This window comes from Trachemys scripta, chromosome 2 (assembly GCF_013100865.1).
Source record: "Trachemys scripta elegans isolate TJP31775 chromosome 2, CAS_Tse_1.0, whole genome shotgun sequence".
Lineage (NCBI taxonomy): Eukaryota > Metazoa > Chordata > Testudines > Emydidae > Trachemys > Trachemys scripta.
In genome coordinates, this window is record NC_048299.1 from 43,889,179 (window position 1) to 43,908,698 (window position 19,520).

At 41.3% G+C, this 19,520-nt stretch overlaps 1 protein-coding gene across 6 annotated transcripts in view; it reads left to right on the forward strand.

The window, feature by feature from the left end:
• Nucleotides 1–19,520, forward strand: part of ANKIB1 (ankyrin repeat and IBR domain containing 1) — a 175,244-nt gene that overhangs the window by 92,498 nt on the left and 63,226 nt on the right. For 5 of the 6 annotated variants that reach the window (XM_034760421.1, XM_034760420.1, XM_034760424.1 and 2 more), the window contains 2 exons: nt 11,239–11,421; nt 18,121–18,238. In XM_034760421.1, the coding sequence (XP_034616312.1) occupies nt 11,239–11,421; nt 18,121–18,238 (301 nt within the window). Of the gene's footprint in view, nt 1–11,238; nt 11,422–17,396; nt 17,475–18,120; nt 18,239–19,520 lie in introns of those variants that run through there. The other variant, XM_034760425.1, reaches the window with a different exon arrangement.

Genomic DNA, 19,520 nt, shown 5'->3' on the forward strand with positions numbered 1-19,520 from the left:
CTCACCACCACTGGTTGCTCCAAGAATTAGCGCTTGTCAGCTGTGGAGCGCCCTCGATGCATGGTGTCTCGCCCGTCGCCTGCTCCGCTGCTTTGGGAACCACATTGCTCCCTGCTCGGCGGTGTCCGCTTCAGGACACTGCCCTCCGGCAGTACCCACTACTCCAGTCTCACCCCCTTCCAGAGTGTGTGTGTGTGTGTGTGTGTGTGTGTGTGTGAACAGCAGTCCTTCAGCTTGCACCTGCCTCGGTGGCCAACCACAACCCCAAAGTCTAGCCTCTTCTCTCAGGAGCCAGTTGCAGTCTATCTCAGCCCCACTCCTCTGTGGCCAGGTGCAGTGCCAGGGGGAAAAGGGGGCACCCAGGCCCACCTGCTACTCTGGGTCCTGACCCAGGGACCCTCTAGCAGCAGCCTCTCTCTGCCCTCCTTCGCTCCCCTCTTGTCTGCCTATTTTCCCTGGGCCACTTCCCCTTTGGCCCCGTGCACTTTCTCGACCCTTTGTAGCAGGGGTCGCAGTCTGGCAGGCATCTGGGCAGGAGCTCTCCCCTGCTCCCCCGAGCCTGCCCAGCACTGCTCTGTCCAAGGTGCTACCTCCTTATCTCCGGAGCTCGTCCTCCTCCCTTGCTAGTCAGGGAGAGACTGCCTTCTCCTTAGCTAGGCAGCCTTTATATATGGCCCAGCCTGGCTCTGATTGGCTGCCTCTTTCTTGGCCCTGATTGGCTCTCCACAGGCCTTTGCTGATAGGCTGCTGGTCTGTGCAGCCTCTCTGGCCTGTTCCAGCGCTTTTTCTCTGGAGTGGGTCAGCCACCCCACTACACCCTACCTTAACGACTGGCTCCTCGTTTCACAATTTCAACAGGAAGTGCTCTCCGCAATCTACTGTGTTCTTGGCCTCCTGGCATTCCTGGGTATCTGTGTCAACAAAGACAGTCTTTTTTGACACCCACTTGGACAATATACTTCATAGGGGCAAGGCTGGACTCAATCGCAGCATGAGCCTTCCTCCCAGCAGACCGCTTCACATTGATGAACACCCTCGTCTCGTGCCTTCGCCTCAAACCCCACAGCACAGTCCAATAATGCCTCTCCCTTTTAAGTCATATGATGGCCTGCACTCAAATGACACCGCATGGATGGCTCCACATGCGCTGTCTACAAGTTTGGCTTCTCTCCACCTACAAGCCCAGCAGAGACCATATCCCATGCCTGTGCTGACCTCCCTCATCTGGTGGTCAGATCCATTCCAGATCATGATTGGTACCTCCTTCAACTCCTCCACACCACAGGCCGCTATCAAGACAGATACTTTCCTCGTGGAGTGGGGAGCTCACTTAGGCCATCATACAGCGCACACCAGTCTGCACATAAACATATTAGAACTCAGGGCAGTCCATCTCACATGCAAGGCCTTCCTCCTGCTCATATGGTCCCTTCAGATTCAGCTTCTCTGACAATATCACTGCTGTGGCATAAATCAACAAACAGGGTGGAGCTGGGTCCCTCCCTTTGCTCCGAATCTATTCGGCTCTGGAACTGGTGCATCAGGAACCAGGTCATGCTTCAGGCCACGCACCAGGCCCCAAAATTCCCTAGACGACATGCTTAGCAAAGCTGTATACCTCAACCACGAGTGGGAGCTACACGATACCATGCTCCACAACCTCTTCGCATGGTGTGGCACCTCCCGGTGGAACGTTTGTCTCTCAAGGGCTTCAGAAAGTCCCCCTCTATTGCTCCAGCGGAGTTCTAGGCAAGGGCTCTCAAGGCAACACTCGCCTCTCCTGGACGGGCGACCTATTATGGCTTTCACTCCATTCCCCTCCTGCCGCAGGTTCTCTGCAAGATTCACCGGGACAAGACCACTGTCATCCTCACAGCACCCTACTGTCCCTGGAAGTTCTGGTTCACCCACCACCAGTCTGTCTCTGCATGCTCCCAGATCTCCCCACACAAGGTCAGGGATGATTCCATCATCCCTATCCAGACCCTCTTTATATCACAGTCTGGTATTTGGATGGGCATCAAGTGTAGACTGTGCATGCTCCACCCTGGTTCGGCAAATCCTCACCCAAAGCAGGCGGGAATCCACAAGAATGTGCTGCTGCACTAAATGGAGATGGTTCCTAGATGCTTCCATCACCACCACCGCTCCAGGGACACAGTGACCATCCTGGACTATTTCCTTGCCCTTAAAACGTAAGTACTGGCTCTCAACTCTATTTGAGTGCATCTGGCAGCACTTAGCACCTTTCTCCCACAATGGATGGCACGTTCGTCTTTACACACCCTATCACTGTGCACTTAAAGAAGGGCTTGATCAACACCTTTCCATCGATTGGTGAAGCCCATGCCCCCATGGGACCGTAACCTCATTCTTTCTGCCCTCATGAGACCACCCTTTGAACCAATGGCAACATGTTCTCTATGCAAGTGGCATTCTTATTTGCCATTACCTCGGCCAGACATGTCAGTAAGCTTGCTGCCATGATGCCAGATCCCCCCCGCGCTACATTATATTTAACAAGGAGAAGGTGTCCAAATTCCACCTCAGTCAATCCATCCACTTGCCTGTGTTCTACCCAAAGCCTCACACCTCTCCCGCCGACAGAACTCTGTACCTCCTTGGCGTCTGTGCCCCAGCGTTTTACCTCCATGGGACTTGCCTCTTTTGGAAGTCACCTAAACTTTTCGTTGCCTTTGTTGAACAGTCAAAGTGACAAGCCGTCTCGTCCCAACGAATTGCTAAATGGGTGTCAGGGTGCATCCTTAAATGCTACAAATACTCCAACCTACCTCCTCCTGGCGGAGTCACAACGCATTCTACATGGGTGAAGGCTACCTCCTCAGCCTCTCTGGCAGATGTGCCATGGCAGGACATCTGCCGAGTCGCGACATGATGCTCTGTCCGCACATTTACAGCACACTACTCCATAATGTATGCAGCCATGGGTGATGCCTTATTGCAGATGGCAGTTACATTGGTATCCTCATACCCACTTCTGCACTGATCACTGCTTGCAAGTCACCCACGTGTGGAATACACATAGGGAGGGACCATCACTTGAAGAAGAGGAGGAGGAGGTTACTTACCTGTAACTGGAGATTCTTGAGATGTGTAGTTCCTATCTGTATTCCACTACCTGCCCTTTTTCCCTTCTGCTTCAGACTAGAGGATGCAATGTTAAGAGGAGAAAGTGGAGTGGTGTCGACCTATGCTACCTCTTATACCCTTGGCTGGGAGCACAAGGAGACACACTACACACTTGCAGGTCTACAGACACTACTAGGAAATACTTCTGGACTCAGGTGCATGGCACTCATGCACACCCATACGTGAAATACAGATAGGGGCCACACATCTCGAAGAACCTCCAGTTACAGGTAAGTAACCACCTCTTCCCGGATCTTCTAACTTAGGAAGACTGCAAAATCAGACACCCCAATTCAGATCCACTTCACAGTGTGGTGTTTGAAATGGCATCAGATCTAGAATGTTCATGTTCGGAAACCGTCCAAACCATTCTTACTCAAAGTAGGAAAGATTCAACTAGGAACTGCTGCCTAGCTAAATGGAGACATTTTTCTACCTGGGCACAGCACAATCGGTGTTCCTCAGGCTCTGCAGATCTTCAGTCACATTAGATTATCTTCTGTCATTGAAGAACTCGGGTCTTTTCATCAGTTCACTGTGAGTCCATCTCGCCACAATCATTTCCTGCCTTCCTCCAGTAGATCGGTGTTCAATTTTTACTTGCTCAACAACAGGTAGATTAATGAAGGGCTTAGTCAGGATCTTTCCACCAGTGGTCAGGCCTACACCTCAATGGAACCTCAGTCTCATCCTGACAATACTCACTAGACCACCATTTGAATCTTTGGCAACACGCTCCATGCCCCTCCCTTCCCCTTCAATGAAAGTTGCATTTTTAGTTGCTGTTATTTCTTCCTGAAACCCCAGGCTTCTGTTGAAGAGAAAAGACTTTATTCCTTGGATTGCAAACATGTCCCAGCATTCTACCTGCAAAGGACCAAATGAATTAGAAAATGATTAAGACTGTTTCTCACCGTAGCAGAAAGGTTGCAAAGACAAGCAATATCTTCTCAGACAATCTCTAAATGGACTTTGATTGAATCATTATGTGTTACCAATTAACATATGTCCCTCCCCCAGGTGGTGTGAGAGCACACTCCACAAGAGCATAAGCTACTTCTACAGCGTCTCTACAGGAGGTACTCCTATTAGACTTATTCAGAGCAGCTACCTGGAGTTCCATTCACATGTTCACAAAACATTATTGGCTAGTTTGGGCCTCCGCTGTGGATGCAGTGATGGGGACTGCAGTTCTTCAAACATCTTTGTCGCTGGCATCTTCGCGCCATCCTCTGGTCTGAGTACTGCTTGTCAGAAACAGACGTGTGGAATACATGTAGGGACCAGCGCTCAAAGAAGAAAGGGAAGTTCTTCATGATGTGTGGTCCCTGTCTGTATTCCACTATCTGCTCTATGTCCCCTCTGCCTTGGATCGTATTCAATTTGCTGTAAAAAGAGGAACTGGAGAGGCGTTAGCCCACATTGGCTCTTATACCTTTGGTCAGGAGCATGAGAAAAGCAACTGAGCATGTGAAGGCCAATCGATGCCGCTTGTTAAGAATCTCCAGACTGGCACCCATGCGTACCCATGTATGCAATACAAATAGGGACCACATATCTCAAAGAACTTCCAGTTACAGGTAAGTAACCTCCATTTACAAATGCCTTAACAAAAGCAAACTAGTAGGCATGGGATTAAAAGTAAAGAAAAATATCCATCAATAATAAAATGTAAACAGAAGTCAACCATAGCAAGAATATTACTATGGCAAGTATTGATAGCCTGGCTGGAGCTTTTAATTGTAATCTATAAAATAAGGAGGATTAAATCTCTTATTTCTTGAAAATTTGGTTGCTTGATTAAAGCTGGGCTTTGAGCAGAACTTTCTCAGGCCAGCCTGAGACTAGCATGAACTGCCCCAGGAATCCTCACAAACCTCAGCACCTTCGTTCCAAGTGCAAGGTGCCTTTCATTAACCTTGCCACGTCTAACATAGATACGCATATTTAAAATAAAAATCATGACCTTACCAAAACAAGATACTCCATTGCATGCACTTCTCCCCTGGAGAAGAGGATGAGACAGCAAAGAACATATGACAGATGTGTAGCCATGTTGCTTAATGTAGCTCTGGAAGCTGCTCACATACCTCAAAGATGGGCACGGTATAAAGACCTGTGTAAACTAAAACATCTGCATGCTCGCTCTTAAAGTCTGTGACATGACTCATCGGATTGCATCTAGTCACTGTTTCTGCTAGAACCTTATGTTGTTGCTTTTAACATCATTGTATTATTGTAGTGCCTGGGAGCCCTAGTCATGGATCACCTCTCTATGCAAGTGGCATTCTTATTTGCCGTCACTTGGCCAGCCGCATCAGGGAGCTTGCTGTCATGATGCTAGACTCTCTCCTTCACCTACCCCCTCCACAGGATATTTAACAAGGTTCCAGTAAAATAGCTTTCCCTGTGAACGAAGCCATGCTGGAGCCAGCTGTTTTTTAGAATTGCCTGTAAACCATTACCAATATTTGTGATGCTATAGAACTAAATACATCTCTACCCCAATATAACGCTGTCCTCGGGAGCCGACAAATCTTACTGCATTACAGGTGAAACCGCGTTCTATCGAACTTGCTTTGATCCGCTGGAGTGCGCAGCCCTTCCCCCCCCACCGGAGCGCTGCTTTACCGCGTTATATCCAAATTCATGTTATATTGGGCCGCGTTATATAGGAGTAGAGGTGTAATAAGAATGATGCTGCAGCTGGTCACAATAGCATAATTAACCTTTAATGTGGAAGTTTCAGTTTAACGTGAGTTTTAAACTTTTGTGAAAATCATTATTAGTTACTTTTATAAATATCTAACACACCTCTTGTGTGTGAGAGACAAAAAATACTTTATATAGGCCAGTGTTAATGAGAGAAACTGAATCTGGTATTTCCTATTGGGCATTTTAGTATTACTTATTTACCTCCTCCTTTCCTCTTAAAAGACCATTTAGTGAGACCATGTTTTATACTTATTTCTTCTTTCTATTTCCCTAGTAGTTATTATTTTCTCTTCCTTTCTCAGACTTATTTATCTGGCTGGTCGTCTCCTCTCTTCATTGTATTATTTAGATCTCTCCTAGGCTCTATCTTTAATTTATTGTTATCAATGTGTCACAAGTATTTGTAATCCTATGTATGGGCTGGAAATAAAGGGGATCTGAGGATGTTTTTTATAATAAGGTCTAGAAACCTATAATATATTTTAAGTTTATATATCACCCAAAAATGAATAGCGCTCAAGTAGCAGCCTGAGCAGTTGTAACTTAATGGATTGTGATTCCAGTTTTATGTTATCCAATTGTCACCATAGGTCAGTTCTTTCTGAACAGGGGCTCCGCCCTTAGGGTGTTGAGCACTCTGGCCTCAATCCAGCAAAGCACATGAACACATGCTTAATTTTAAGTATATGAGCAGACTCATCAAAGTGACTTCATTGAAGTCAATGAGATTATTCATGTAATTAAAGTTAAGCCTGTGCTTAAATGCTTTACAGGCATTTCCTGGTGGTTAATTACCAGCTGGTGTTCACTCAGACCCATAAACAGCCAGACATTAATTGTCTGGAAGTGCTTGATTCAAAGGTCATTTGTTACTATTATAAATCATGACAGGTGTTTGTTTGTTTTTTAAATAAACATTGAAGTAATTGCCTTTCTATGTCTAGAAATTTTAAAAGATGAACTGCGCATTGCTATGGATACAGTTCCAGTCTTTTCCTGGCAGCTAAAGACCAGCAGAAAGCAAGAATCATAGACTGTTAGAGTTGGAAGAGACCTCGGGACGTCATCTAGTCCAACCCCTGCTCAAAGCAGGACCAATCCCCAACCAAATCATCCCAGCCAGGGCTTTGTCAAGCCAGGCCTTAAAAATCTCTAAGGATGGAGATTCTACCACTTCCCTAGGTAACCCATTATAGTGCTTCACCACCCTTCTAATGAAATAGCTTTTCCTAATATCCAACCTAGACCTCCCCCATTGCAACTTGAGACCATTGCTCCTTGTTCTGTCATCTGCCACTGCTGAGAACAGCCTAGCTCCATCCTCTTTGGAACCCCCCCTTCGGGTAGTTGAAGGCTACTATCTAATCCCCCCTCACCCTTCTCTTCTGCAGACTAAATAAGCCCAGTTCCCTCAGCCTCTCCTCATAAATCATATGTCCCAGCCCCCTAATCATTTTCGTTGGACTCTCTCCAATTTGTCCATATCCTTTCTGTAGTGGAGGGTCCAAAACTGGATATAGTACTGGATACAGTGGCCTCACCAGTGCTGAATAGAGTGAATAATCACTTCCCTCGATCTGCTGGCAATGCTCCTACTAATGCAGCCAGTATGCCATTAGCCTTCTTGGCAACAAGGGCACGCTATTGACTCATATCCAGCTTCTCGTCCACTGTAATCCCCAGGTCTTTTTCTGCAGAACTGCCACTTAGCCAGTCGGTCCCCAGCCTGTAGCAGTGCATGGGATTCTTCCATCTTAAGTGCAGGCACTTTTGTCCTTGTTGAACCTCATCAGATTTCTTTTAGCCCAATCCTCCAATTTGTCTAGGTCACCCTGGATCCTATCCCTACCCTCCAGCATATCTACCTCTCCTCCCAGCTCAGTGTCATGCGCAAACTTGCTGAGGGTGCAATCTATCCCATCATCCAGATCATTAATGAAGATGTTGAACAAAACTGGCCCTAGGACAGACCCCTGGGGCACTCCGCTTGATACCAGGTGCCAACTAGACATTGAGCCATTGATCACTATCTGTTGAGCCTGACGATCTAGCCAGCTTTCTATCCACCTTATAGTCCATTCATCCAATCCATACTTTTTTAACGTTCTGGCAAAAATAAAGCACATCCACCACTTTCCCCATATCCACAGAACCAGTTATCTCATCATAGAAGGCAATCAGGTTGGTCAAGCATCATTTGCCCTTGGTGAATCCATGTTGACTGTTCCTGATCACCTTCCTCTCCTCCAAGTGCTTCAAAATTTCAATTTGTTCCAAAACCTCCTCTAATGACATCTTAATCTGGGACAGTTCCTCAGATTTGTCACCTAAAAATGCCTCCAGTTTGGGAATCTCCCCCACATCCTCAGCTGTGAAGACGGATGCAAAGCCTTCATTTAGTTTCTCCGCAGTGGCCTTATCATCCTTGAGTGTTCATTTAGCATCTTGATCGTCCAGTGGCCCTACTGGTTGTTTAGCAGGCTTCCTGCTTCTTATGTACTTAAACATTTTTTTGCTATTACTTTTTGATTCTTTGGCCAGCTGTTCTTCAAATTCTTTTTTGGGCTTCCTAATTATATTTTTACACTTCATTTCCCAGAGTTTTATGCTCCTTTCTATTTTCCTCACTGGGATTTAATTTCCACTTTTTAAAGGATGCTTTTTTGCCTCTCACTGCTCCTTTGACTTTGTTGTTTAGCCACGGTGGCACTTCTTTGGTTCTCATGCTATGTTTTTTAATTTGGAGTGTACATTTAAGTTGAGCCTCTATTATGGCGTCTTTAAATAGTTTCCATGCAGCTTGCAGGGATTTCATTTTTGGAACTGTATCTTTTAATTTCTGTTGAACTAACTTCCTCATTTTTGTGTAGTCCCCCTTTCTGAAATTAAATGTTACTGGATTTGGCTCCTGTAGTGTTTTTCCCTCCATAGGGATGTTAAATTTAATTATGGTCACTATTACCAAGCGGCCCAGCTATATTCACCTCTTGGACCAGATCATGTGCTCCACTTAGGACTAAATCAGGAATTGACTCTCCTCTTGTGGGTTCCAGGACTAGCAGCTCCAAGAAGCAGTCATTTAAGGTGTCAAGAAACTTTATCTCTGCATCCTGTCCAGAGATGACATGTACCCAGTCAATATGGGGGTAGTTGGAATCCCCTATTATTACTGAGTTTTTTATTTTTATAGCCTCTCTAATCTCCCTGAGTGCTTTCTTTCACATGTCGTGCTGGTGGAGGAGTGACACTATCTGTTCTGTCCTTCTGATATGTTTTGTATCCTGGTATTACTGTGTCACATTGATTATCCTCATTCCACCAAGTTTCTGTAATGCCTCTTATATCAATATCCTCATTTAATATGAGGCACTCTAGTTCACCCATCTTATTATTTAGATTTCTAGCATTTGTATATAAGCACTTTTAAAAATTGCCACATTTTATCTGTCTGACATGACATGATGTAATTGAATGGGACTCTTTTTTCATTTGACTGTTTCTCATCAGACCCTACACATATTTTATCACCTTCCATCCTCTCCTCCTTACTAGGACATAGAGAATCTCCATTAATAGATCCTACCTTAAGTGATGTCTCTGTCCAAACCACATGCTCCTCCGCACCTGTTGGCTTTCCCTCAGCCCTTAGTTTTAAAATTGCTCTACGATCTTTTTAAGTTTGGGTCACCAAACCCAGGCCTTTTGACTTTGCCAGTATAAAAGACTGCTTGCTTAGAGGAAGAATTTTTTTTTTTTCAATGATGGAGCAATCTGGTAATTCTGCTTAGTTTGATAGGACATATATTTATTAGAGATATTAGAAATGGAATTCTATTCACTAAACTTATTGCAGCACAGCAAGAAAGGCTAGCATAAAAAAAGGAAACAAGATATGCACAAATTGATAATGTGAAGAATACATTGTGCTTCTATTTAAATAAGTTGCCCTTTATCTGTTGTGAGCCACTCTAAAGTCCTCTAAAACATACTCTTCTACAGATTTTAGTGTGTTCTTATGTTTGCCAGTCCACAAGTAACGATAATAATAATACCTAGCTCTTACATAGTGCTTTTCATTAGTAGCTCTCAAAGTGCTGTACAGGGTTAGTCTCTGAAGAGAAAGTAACAAAACGTAAATGATGGTGATTTTAAGAAGGAGATTTTTACTTGTTGCCCTTGCAATTTTAAACAATCAACCTTGTGATACTGTTTGAGAGATACTAAATGGGATTTCCGGTTGGTATATTTTAAAGCTGGAGCACTAAACATTTAAAAATCACTTTTTACTGTGTCACATACATGTTAACGTTTAAAACAGCATATAATATTATATTAATCCTTAGCTCATTGGCCTGTACTGAGATGTGCTATACCACTGGAGCTGTTCTGTTGTCTTTTATTTAGTGTCTTATATCAACAATATCTGAGCACTTTTTCTTATGCAAATACCTGACTAGCTATTTCCTGGTTTTAAAGGGAGTTTCTGGGGCTGCTGTAGTGAAGACAAGGGAGAGTCTGTTGCCTCTTAGAAAAATAATTATATTACAACTCATGTGTGATAATCCATGCCAATGCAACCTGCCTCCCAGTACTGGGAACCCACCACCCCATTGTCTGCACTCCGACTGTGTCACATATCTCTTAAGTGCTGGGTCCTACCCTACCCACCTCATGCATGAAAGCATCAGAGGAAGGTAAATGAAGGTGTGGATTTTTTGATATATAGCCAAAATTGGCGGCATGCTGAAGAAGAGACTAGTAGGGGAGATAATCTAGTTGGTAACTGTAAGGTTTGTTTCCCATTGAGAAGATGTTGGGTTCTGGTAATGTTTTTGGAGGGAAGCCAATGAGGAGTGTAAAGGGGTGGAGAGCTCGTGCAAGAGCAGAGCTAGAGAAAGTAATCTTGATTCCTTTTCCACCCCTTAGATTTCTCAAGATAAATACTACCGTTCTTCCGGTTTGAAGGGTAAAACAACATTTTATCACCACGTCAAAGCTAATCAGTTTTCTCTTAATTTGATTTGTGACAGGCATTTTACAAAAGCTGCATTATAAAATTTCAAGAAGTGGGGTGGGGCTTATTTACCATTTGCTGATGTGATCACTTGCTAATTTAAAAATTAAACTGCAGTACAGCTGGCTAACCAAGACATACTTGATGCCCAGGTACCAGTCAAAATTACTAGAAATCATTCTGTAACATGTTTTAACTTATTTCTTAATAAAGAATGTATTCTGTAATCCCTTTGCAATTATGCAAGCTTCCTTTTGTATACTTTACATACTAGTCCATACTTGATCCCTGTTTATTAATGTTAGACATCTTTCAGAGTCAGTAATTGATAGGTGTTGACTTTTGATTTTTGCTTTTAGCTTCTGGTAAAACATGGTGGAGACTTGTTTGCGGAAAATGAAAATAAAGATACTCCCTGTGACTGTGCTGAGAAGCAGCACCATAAAGACTTGGCCCTCAACCTGGAATCTCAAATGGTATTCTCACGGGATCCTGAAGCTGAAAGCATTGAAGCTGAATATGCTGCTTTAGACAAAAGAGAGGTGAAGTGAAACTTTTAATTATGTGTACTTAATGGTTTTATAAATCTGCATATGTAGCAACACTTTATGATAGAGGCAAAAATATCTTAAGCATGAACTTAACTCTAGCCACACTTTTAGATCCACTGATCAGTGGCACTATGCACATGCTTAAAGTTAAGCACACTGCGGAAGAGCAGTAGTGATTCCATAGTTAAGATTGAACAGAGCTTTCTGTTCAAAGTATTTCAGAGAGCTCTAAAGTACATACGCAATGCAGGTTGTCTTGGAAAATTGCTGTGCCACATTAAAGCTGGGGGTAGAGTTAGTGGTGCAAATTTGGGGTCATTTGGTCAAGTAAGTTGGGAGATAAAGCCTTCCAAAAATGATCAACTTCTAAAATTTTCAGTTTCTTATGATTTTTTGCCCAAAGATATGGGGGGGAAATATAAGAAGGATCCACAGCATATTTCCTCTAATCTCAACTAGCAAATACCACCAAGAAGCATCTGCAAAGTGAAATATTTCAAAATATATTAATTTTTCTTTCTGGTTCTAGAGGCTTGTGCTTGAACTGCCGTAAACCAGATCTTGTACAGATGCAGGAAAGCATGTAATTTTCATGTCCATTTTAAAAAGTGTTCTAGAATTTGTAGGCACATTCAGTTTAGATTGAAATTTGTTTTTGGAGTAAATTAGATATGTTTTGGTTAGGGGTTTCTCCTTTTAAAATTGCCTTCCAATCATGACCTGCTTTTTAATAAAGTGCTCTAAAATGCACATGCAGAGCCAGATCAGCTTGAATGTTGCAGTCAGTAGAGAGACCCAGGTAAGTAAAAGGTAGTAGTGCAGTCTTGGAGTGGCTTGATTAAGGGATTTACAAGATACACACCCACCCTCAATTCCTTTCTGTCCCAAAATGAGTTGATTGTAGTGTAGTTCCATGTATCACTGACAAGAGGAAGATAAGGAGTCCAGTCAAAGCTGCAAGGGTGGAACACCATGCCAGTTTCATGGCACTTTTTCAAAAGAGCTCTAAAATTCACAGGCTAAGTCAGATCAACTTGGAATTTGGTATGCCAGTTGAAGACCTTGGATACAGTTTGTGGGGTAAATTTGAGTAATTTGGTCTCAGGTTTCCGAAATGACAGGCTTTTATTTTTCAGAATGCTTCAAAATGCACCTGCATATGCAGATTGCCTTGGAAATAGCTATGCTACATCAAGATCCAGGTTAGACTTTTGGGATCAGTTAGTCAGGGAGTTTCTAATATAAAGGCCCACTCATGACCTACTTTTAATTATTAAAATGCTCTAGAATGCACATGCAGAGACTGATTGGCCTGGACATTTCTTTGCCAAGAGAGAGACCAGGGTAAAGACACTAGTGAAAAATTGGGATTATTTGGTCCAAGCATTCCCGTGTTACAGCTCCCCTACATCTTTCTTTTCAAAGTGTTCTAAAATCATGTGTGTAAGTAGATTGCCTTGAAAATAGCTATGCCACATCAGACTCCAGAATAGATTGTGGGTTGCAAATTAAGGATCATCTGGCCAAGAATTCTCAAAATAAAATCCTTTCCCCAGATGGTCTGGTTTTAATTTTCTAAGTGCTCCAGAAGCAGGCGCACAACACAGGAACTGAAGTGGTAACTGAATGCTCAGTGTATGCGATGGGCACACAGTGCTGACACTAGATTAGGGGGTTAGGAATAGACTTGCCCAGTGCATGCCACAAGCACTCAGCTCTGAGTGGAAGCTGAGGATAAGCAGGCTTTCTTAGTGCGGGCCGCAACTGCACAGCACTGAGACCAGAGGTTTAGGGAAATTGCTCTGGCTCAGGCTGCTGAAGGAAGGGCTCAATGAGTGAGAAGATCTGTAAGCAACACATTCACCAACTTAAAAACCCTTTGCATATCTCTTACAAGAAGGTTAGCATTTCCGGAAAAAAACAAAATATAAACTATGGAAAACCATGAAATATAGTGTTAAGGTAACACTTCCCACACAACCTTCCTGGATGAAGATGGCAATAAAACTGGGAGTGCAACAATATCTTAGCCCTCCCTAACCAATGCTGCCATTTTATCTGTGCCCAGCCCAACTCGAAATCAGCACTGTTATTCATATAGTCCAGTGGACCTGCGCTGAGATCTGTGCAGCATCTTTGATGCAAGGGAGTACTTGTTGCTGGCTGAGAGAGGGCAGAAAGGTACTTTATATTCCCAGTTCCTATTGCCATCCCCGTGTGGGCAGAATTAAGTGTTCTTGTATTATAGTAACAATATCTTAGTTTCAAATGGTTGTAGCCAATTCATGTCATTGTTCATATTCAGATGTCATCAAGGAATTATAAGGAATGCTTACATTTAGAATTGTACCATTTGCAATGAAGAAAATAAACAATTTGCAAAGCTTAAAAAAAGTCATAAGAATGTATCATTTCTAATTGCTAAGGGGCAGAGCAAAAGCTTTCCACCTTTAAATAAGATGGGAATCAGTAGTGACTCTACAACTTTTGCAAGTGTTTCCTTACTTTGAATATTTTTCTCAAGAATATTTCCTATGTGACTGTTTCTAATAGAAATAATTGTTTAACATGAGTTCATTCTAGAATCTTGTTTTCCATTGGTACTGGTTGAAATGCACATTCTTCTGAAGAGACACTTCCGTTTTAATTTTGTCTTTTTAACAGGGCACCTTTTATGATTTAAATCTGAGTTTGCAATTAAAATATGTATAGCAAATGCAATGTCATGATAGTTTTTTAATTAAATGTGTTCCTTCATAACACAATATAGAATAGGAATATTAAACATTTACAAAACAAGATATAAACTTAAGAACTATGTCTCTGTGTAAAACACTGAGACACAAAACTTTATGACCAGAGTCTGTTCTTTTATCATTGTGGTTAGGTGAAACAAAAAGTGTCAAAATGGGATATTTCTGTGTTGGTTTTTTAAATAAAAATCAGGTCAGAGGAAAATTCCAAAAGATTTCCCTTGCCTCTAATTTTGTATTTTTATTTCATTAATTAAAACAACCCACAATAAAAGAATTTGAGCGAACATTGCCTATATGTATAATGTGTAAGAATATAAGAAATATTTCTCTCTCAAAATGTATTTAAGGTGAAGCTAGGCTAGCAGTAACCCAAATAATATACATTGTAATTTAATCTTTTTAACTAACTATTTTTGCATCAATTTTGATGGTTTCACATTCATAGTTCTCTGGTTCACTGCTTATTCCTAAAATAGAAGTAGGTTCATCTTTGTAGTATAGCCCCAGGAGGTAAAAGGCACTTCCATTTTAACCCCGTGCTGCAATGTATTCAGTATATGCTAAGGAACACCTGGGAATAAGCAGAAATTCAGAGCAGATCATCCCAGAACAGTTTTAGTTCTCTACCAGACACATAGCGCTTTATATTGCACAATAACAAAACAATCATTTTCTTCAGATATTTAATTTATATTTGGAATGGATCTGTTCAGTTCCAGTTGAAAGCCATTTAGCAAGTATTATAAGCACAACTTTAGTGTTTATATTTATGAAAGTGAAAGATGCGTTTGCATTTTTAAAATAACACACTTAAAATTAGTACATGGAGATAAAAATATCATTTTTAAATAGGAAGAGAAGACAAAAGTACAGCTGACTTTAATGTCTCCAAATCTGTATATTCCATATGTGCACTCGAGTGGTAGATGCAGTATCAGATAATTTTTGAAAATATAGCCCCAGTTTACAAAAAGGATGATAATTACATAAAGTAAATTTGGCATCACTTGGTTACCATCTTAATTGCACAAAAAGGAATTGTTTTGTCTTCTCAGTTTTTAACAGTATATTAAAAATAGAAAAATCACTTTAATTTTAAATGAATTGATAAAATAAAACCTCTATGCAAATGCTAAGATATTAATAAACACTATAACATAGTTTCAAATAGCATTTTGATAATAAAAGAATTGATGGTATCTTTGCTTTTTGTATCTGGCTCAGAATGTTAGAGGTAAAATAAAGGGGAGGTGTGCGTGTGTGTGCTCAGATGTGTGTGTATGTAAAAGGAGGAGTATATAGAAAATATAACATGAATTAAAGATAGTGGAAAACTGTTATTCCATCGGTTGAAAAAGTGACAGAACATAGAACATCCCAAAGTTACAGTATAGTTTAAAGGTCTGGAGATCTTTGTTAAACTCAAAGTGCAAGTTTTTCAGTACAGACCTCAATTATAATCTAAGGGTTTCCGCAGATGAAATGAGTTGAAGGAGTTCTTCTGTGCACTTAAGGTTTGATCCAAAGTTCATTGTAATCATGAGTGTCTTTCCATTGACTTCAATATGCTTTGGATCTGGGCCTTATATGAGTTATTCAGATATGAGCTACACATACATCTGAGGTCATAGAAAACATTTTTTGAATTACTTTGAGAAACAGTACGTGTTCATATTATTAAAGAACGTATTATCTTGCCAAAGAGGGCATATTTAAAATTTTCTGCATGTGTGCAACATTACCATTACCATTTCTAGACTCCTGACTGCTTAACTTTGTCTCCTTAATGTTTTTTTATGGATTAATATATTGCTTTGTGAACAAAATATATGTATTTTTAAAACACGGTTGTAAGGACTATTTCCCATATTGCTTTAAAGAGCAAATTAAAATTCTTAAAACTAGAGAATCTAAAAATGCTTTCTGGGGCTTGTGTGGAACGTTCCAACTGAGATAGTATAACACTTACTACTCAAACGAGATAAGTGCCAGTATTGAACATAGAAACAACCAATTAAACATAACTTAGAGTAATTGTGCACTTCAGATTGAAATGTTAGTTCCTTGAATATACATTTATGTTGCAGATATCATTAAGAAATATCTTTCCCTTATAGATTCTGTCTTTAAAAGGTGGTGGTTGTCATGCTGATGAAGCTAATTTATATTCTTTCAATGATAATTCAAACTACAGTTCAGATAAAGTCCAGAGGGTTTAGTCATTGTCCCAATTTTTTAGAGCATATCCATGCAAATGTAATCACTTGAGCACCCAGCTGTTTGTATCCCTGTCAATTTGACATGTTTTCATAAATTATCTTTTTTGTAAGAAATTAAATAGGTCAATCAAATTCTAGAAGGCTGTCAAGCAAACGACCCAGATTTACTTTAGCAGGGACCGTTAAGGATCAGAATGTTCTTAGTCTCACCATAGGTGTGCACCAACAGGAAGGCACAAGGAAACTCTCCCCAGTTTTGTGCAGTCTACATAAGGAAATGCAGGAACCACTTCCATCATGTTTTCCAAAGGACAAAGAAGAGGCAGGGCTCTGGGTCCACTTCTTCTGTTCACACTAGTCTGGGGGATTGTCTAGTACCAGAAAGGAGAGCAGGCTCTACCATCAATTGATGCTAGTTTATGTTGCTGATGGATCCTACTGCTTGTGGGTAATTACTGGAGTTTGTTTATTAGATGTATTTTTGAGAGTTTATTGTGGATGCCCAGTGTGTGAGATGGACTCTTTTATTTACTGTAGTGTAAATGTGAATTATAAAAAACTATTTAAAAGGCCAGTATATCATTTTCTCAGTCCCTTGCTTCTCACCTGGATGGTGTCTGCATGGGTGTATAAGACTTAGTATAGACTTTATTTTTTCCTGTGTTATTTTTAAGGAGTAAGGATGCAGCTCTCATATCTTGGCGATAGGAGCTGGACTGTGACCTCAGAGTTGTGCCTTTTTGCCTTTCCACCTGACCCTATTGCTAACACTGTAAGAGAAGATGCCACCCTGAAACCAGCAGGGGGATTGAAACTGGTTCTCACCATTTAAGCTGCTCATGTCCGTGGCCACTGCTGCCCAAACTGCACAGTTGAACTTCTGTACTTGTGATGGATCAGCCACCTATAGCTGTATGCTCAGACCACTCAACCAATCAATTACCTCCATTCCCACTTCTGACTAGGTGCGTGCTGCCTCACGTGGCCTGCAGTCTGACGCCAGCCAATTATACCTTCCCTTTCTTTCTATCCAAGTCTTCAGCATTCCTGCCCCCAGGATAATGCCAAGGTAATGGCCCTCAGCACATATGAGGTCAGTAAAAAGTCATCCAGCTGCTACCTGTGTTTGCATTTTTGCCAGGCCAAGCAATATCTTACTTCAGATAATCCTGGGTCTAGCATTCTTTTCTTATCCGTCCCTCAGAAATAGATTTTGAATGGCTCCAGAATTCTAGTGGCTACCTAATGAGTTAACTTTTCCAATAAGAATTATTTGGATTTCCTGTCTTCAGCCATATCACCAGCTGGGTTCCATGCAAACCTAGTAATTTAGATTCTTTTCTTTTTTTTAACCATTTGACATAGAGTTAGACCATCTCAATGACTGAACTCTAGAAATATCAGAGAACTGTAGATATATCTTCTTTTGGCTTTGAAATATGTAAAATTGATGCACTATAAATGAACATCACCAGATTACAGTGTCTTCGTATAATTTGATATAGTTGTCAATCTGCACAGTCATGAGTCAAACTAAAGAATTCTTCCCCAACTTACTTATCAAGAGGGTAGTTCCTCTGTCTGTGGTTTGAGATAATTGTTAGGTAGTAGAAATGTTTAAATTGTTGTTGCCAGTTTAATGCAAAATTATTGGTTCACTGGAAAAATCTCTACTTCTGAAGAGCTAACCTGTCTTTTTCTTTTCCTTTTCAAAGCCATATGAGGGACTAAGACTTCAGGATTTGCGAAGGCTAAAGGATATGCTGATAGTGGAATCTGCAGACATGCTTCAAGCCCCACTGTTTACTGCAGAAGCTCTGCTTCGGGCACATGGTAATCAAAAACTAAAAAAGCATTCAGACCGTTTTAGAAATTGTCTCCGCAAAATAAGTCATGTTCATGAGGGTTTTTTCTTTTCTTTTTTTTCGAGCTATAATTGAAAGAAAAAGAGAAAATAATTAACAAAATATGTATTCTTTTTAGAGTATATTCCCACTCTTGGGATAGTTTATACCTATCCTATCTCATAGAACTGGAAGGGACCCGAAAGGTCATCAAGTCCAACCCCCTGCCTTCACCAGCAGGACCAAGTACTGATTTTGCCCCAGATCCCTAAGTGGCCCCCTCAAGGATTGAACTCACAACCCTGGGTTTAGCAGGCCAATGCTCAAACCATTGAGCTATTCCCAAGCAGTATCTTACAGTGGAAAGAGGGAGTAGAGTCCTAATTAAACAATGACTGAAGCACCGCGCTGCCAAGCAGTGCTTCAGACCTGGATGGCAGATACTGTGCATAATGTCTTGTAAAAGTGTGAATTGGACTTCATGTAGCAGCCCAGCATATCTCAGTGAGGGGGATATATTTAATGAATGTTATAGATATAGCAACCACTTTAGCAGAATGGGCTCTAAAAGGAACAGGAGAAGAGAGTGAAGCTTCTCTACAATGTTCCCCAGTACACCATCTGATCCGCCTAGAGAGATACTGCGCTGAAATGGCCCTTAGAGGTACCGATATAGAAAATAAACAGCTTAAGAGAAGACCTTACATTCTTAGTTCTGTCCAGGTAATACAAGAGTGCTCTCTTTGCATCTAAAGGATGTAATCTAGATTCCCCATTACTTGTGTGGAAGTTTGAGGAAAATACAGGTAAATTAATACTTTGATTTACAAGAAACTCTGAAATCGTTTTAGGAAGGAATTTTGGTTATGGTCTAAGAACCACGTTATCTTTATAAAAAGTAGTATGGGGGGAGGGTCCTCTGTCAATGCATGTTATTCATTAACTCTTCAAGCAGAAGTGATTGCTATTATAAAGCTTGTTTTCAGAGATAAATGAAGAAGCAGCTTGCTACAGTTTCAAAAGGGGAAGATATAAGCTGCAATAGAACTAAATTCAAATTCCATGGAGGGAGCAGGCCCTGTACTGAGAGATAAAGAGTCAGTAGACCTTTTAAAAAGTTTTTCACCAGCTTGTGCAAGGAAATAGATTTTTCCTGTAACGTCAGTATGGAATGCTGCTATTGCTGCTAAATGGACTTTAATGGAGGAGAGAGACAAGTGTTGGTTATAAGTGTAACACATATTCTAAAACGAATTGTATAGGAACTGTAA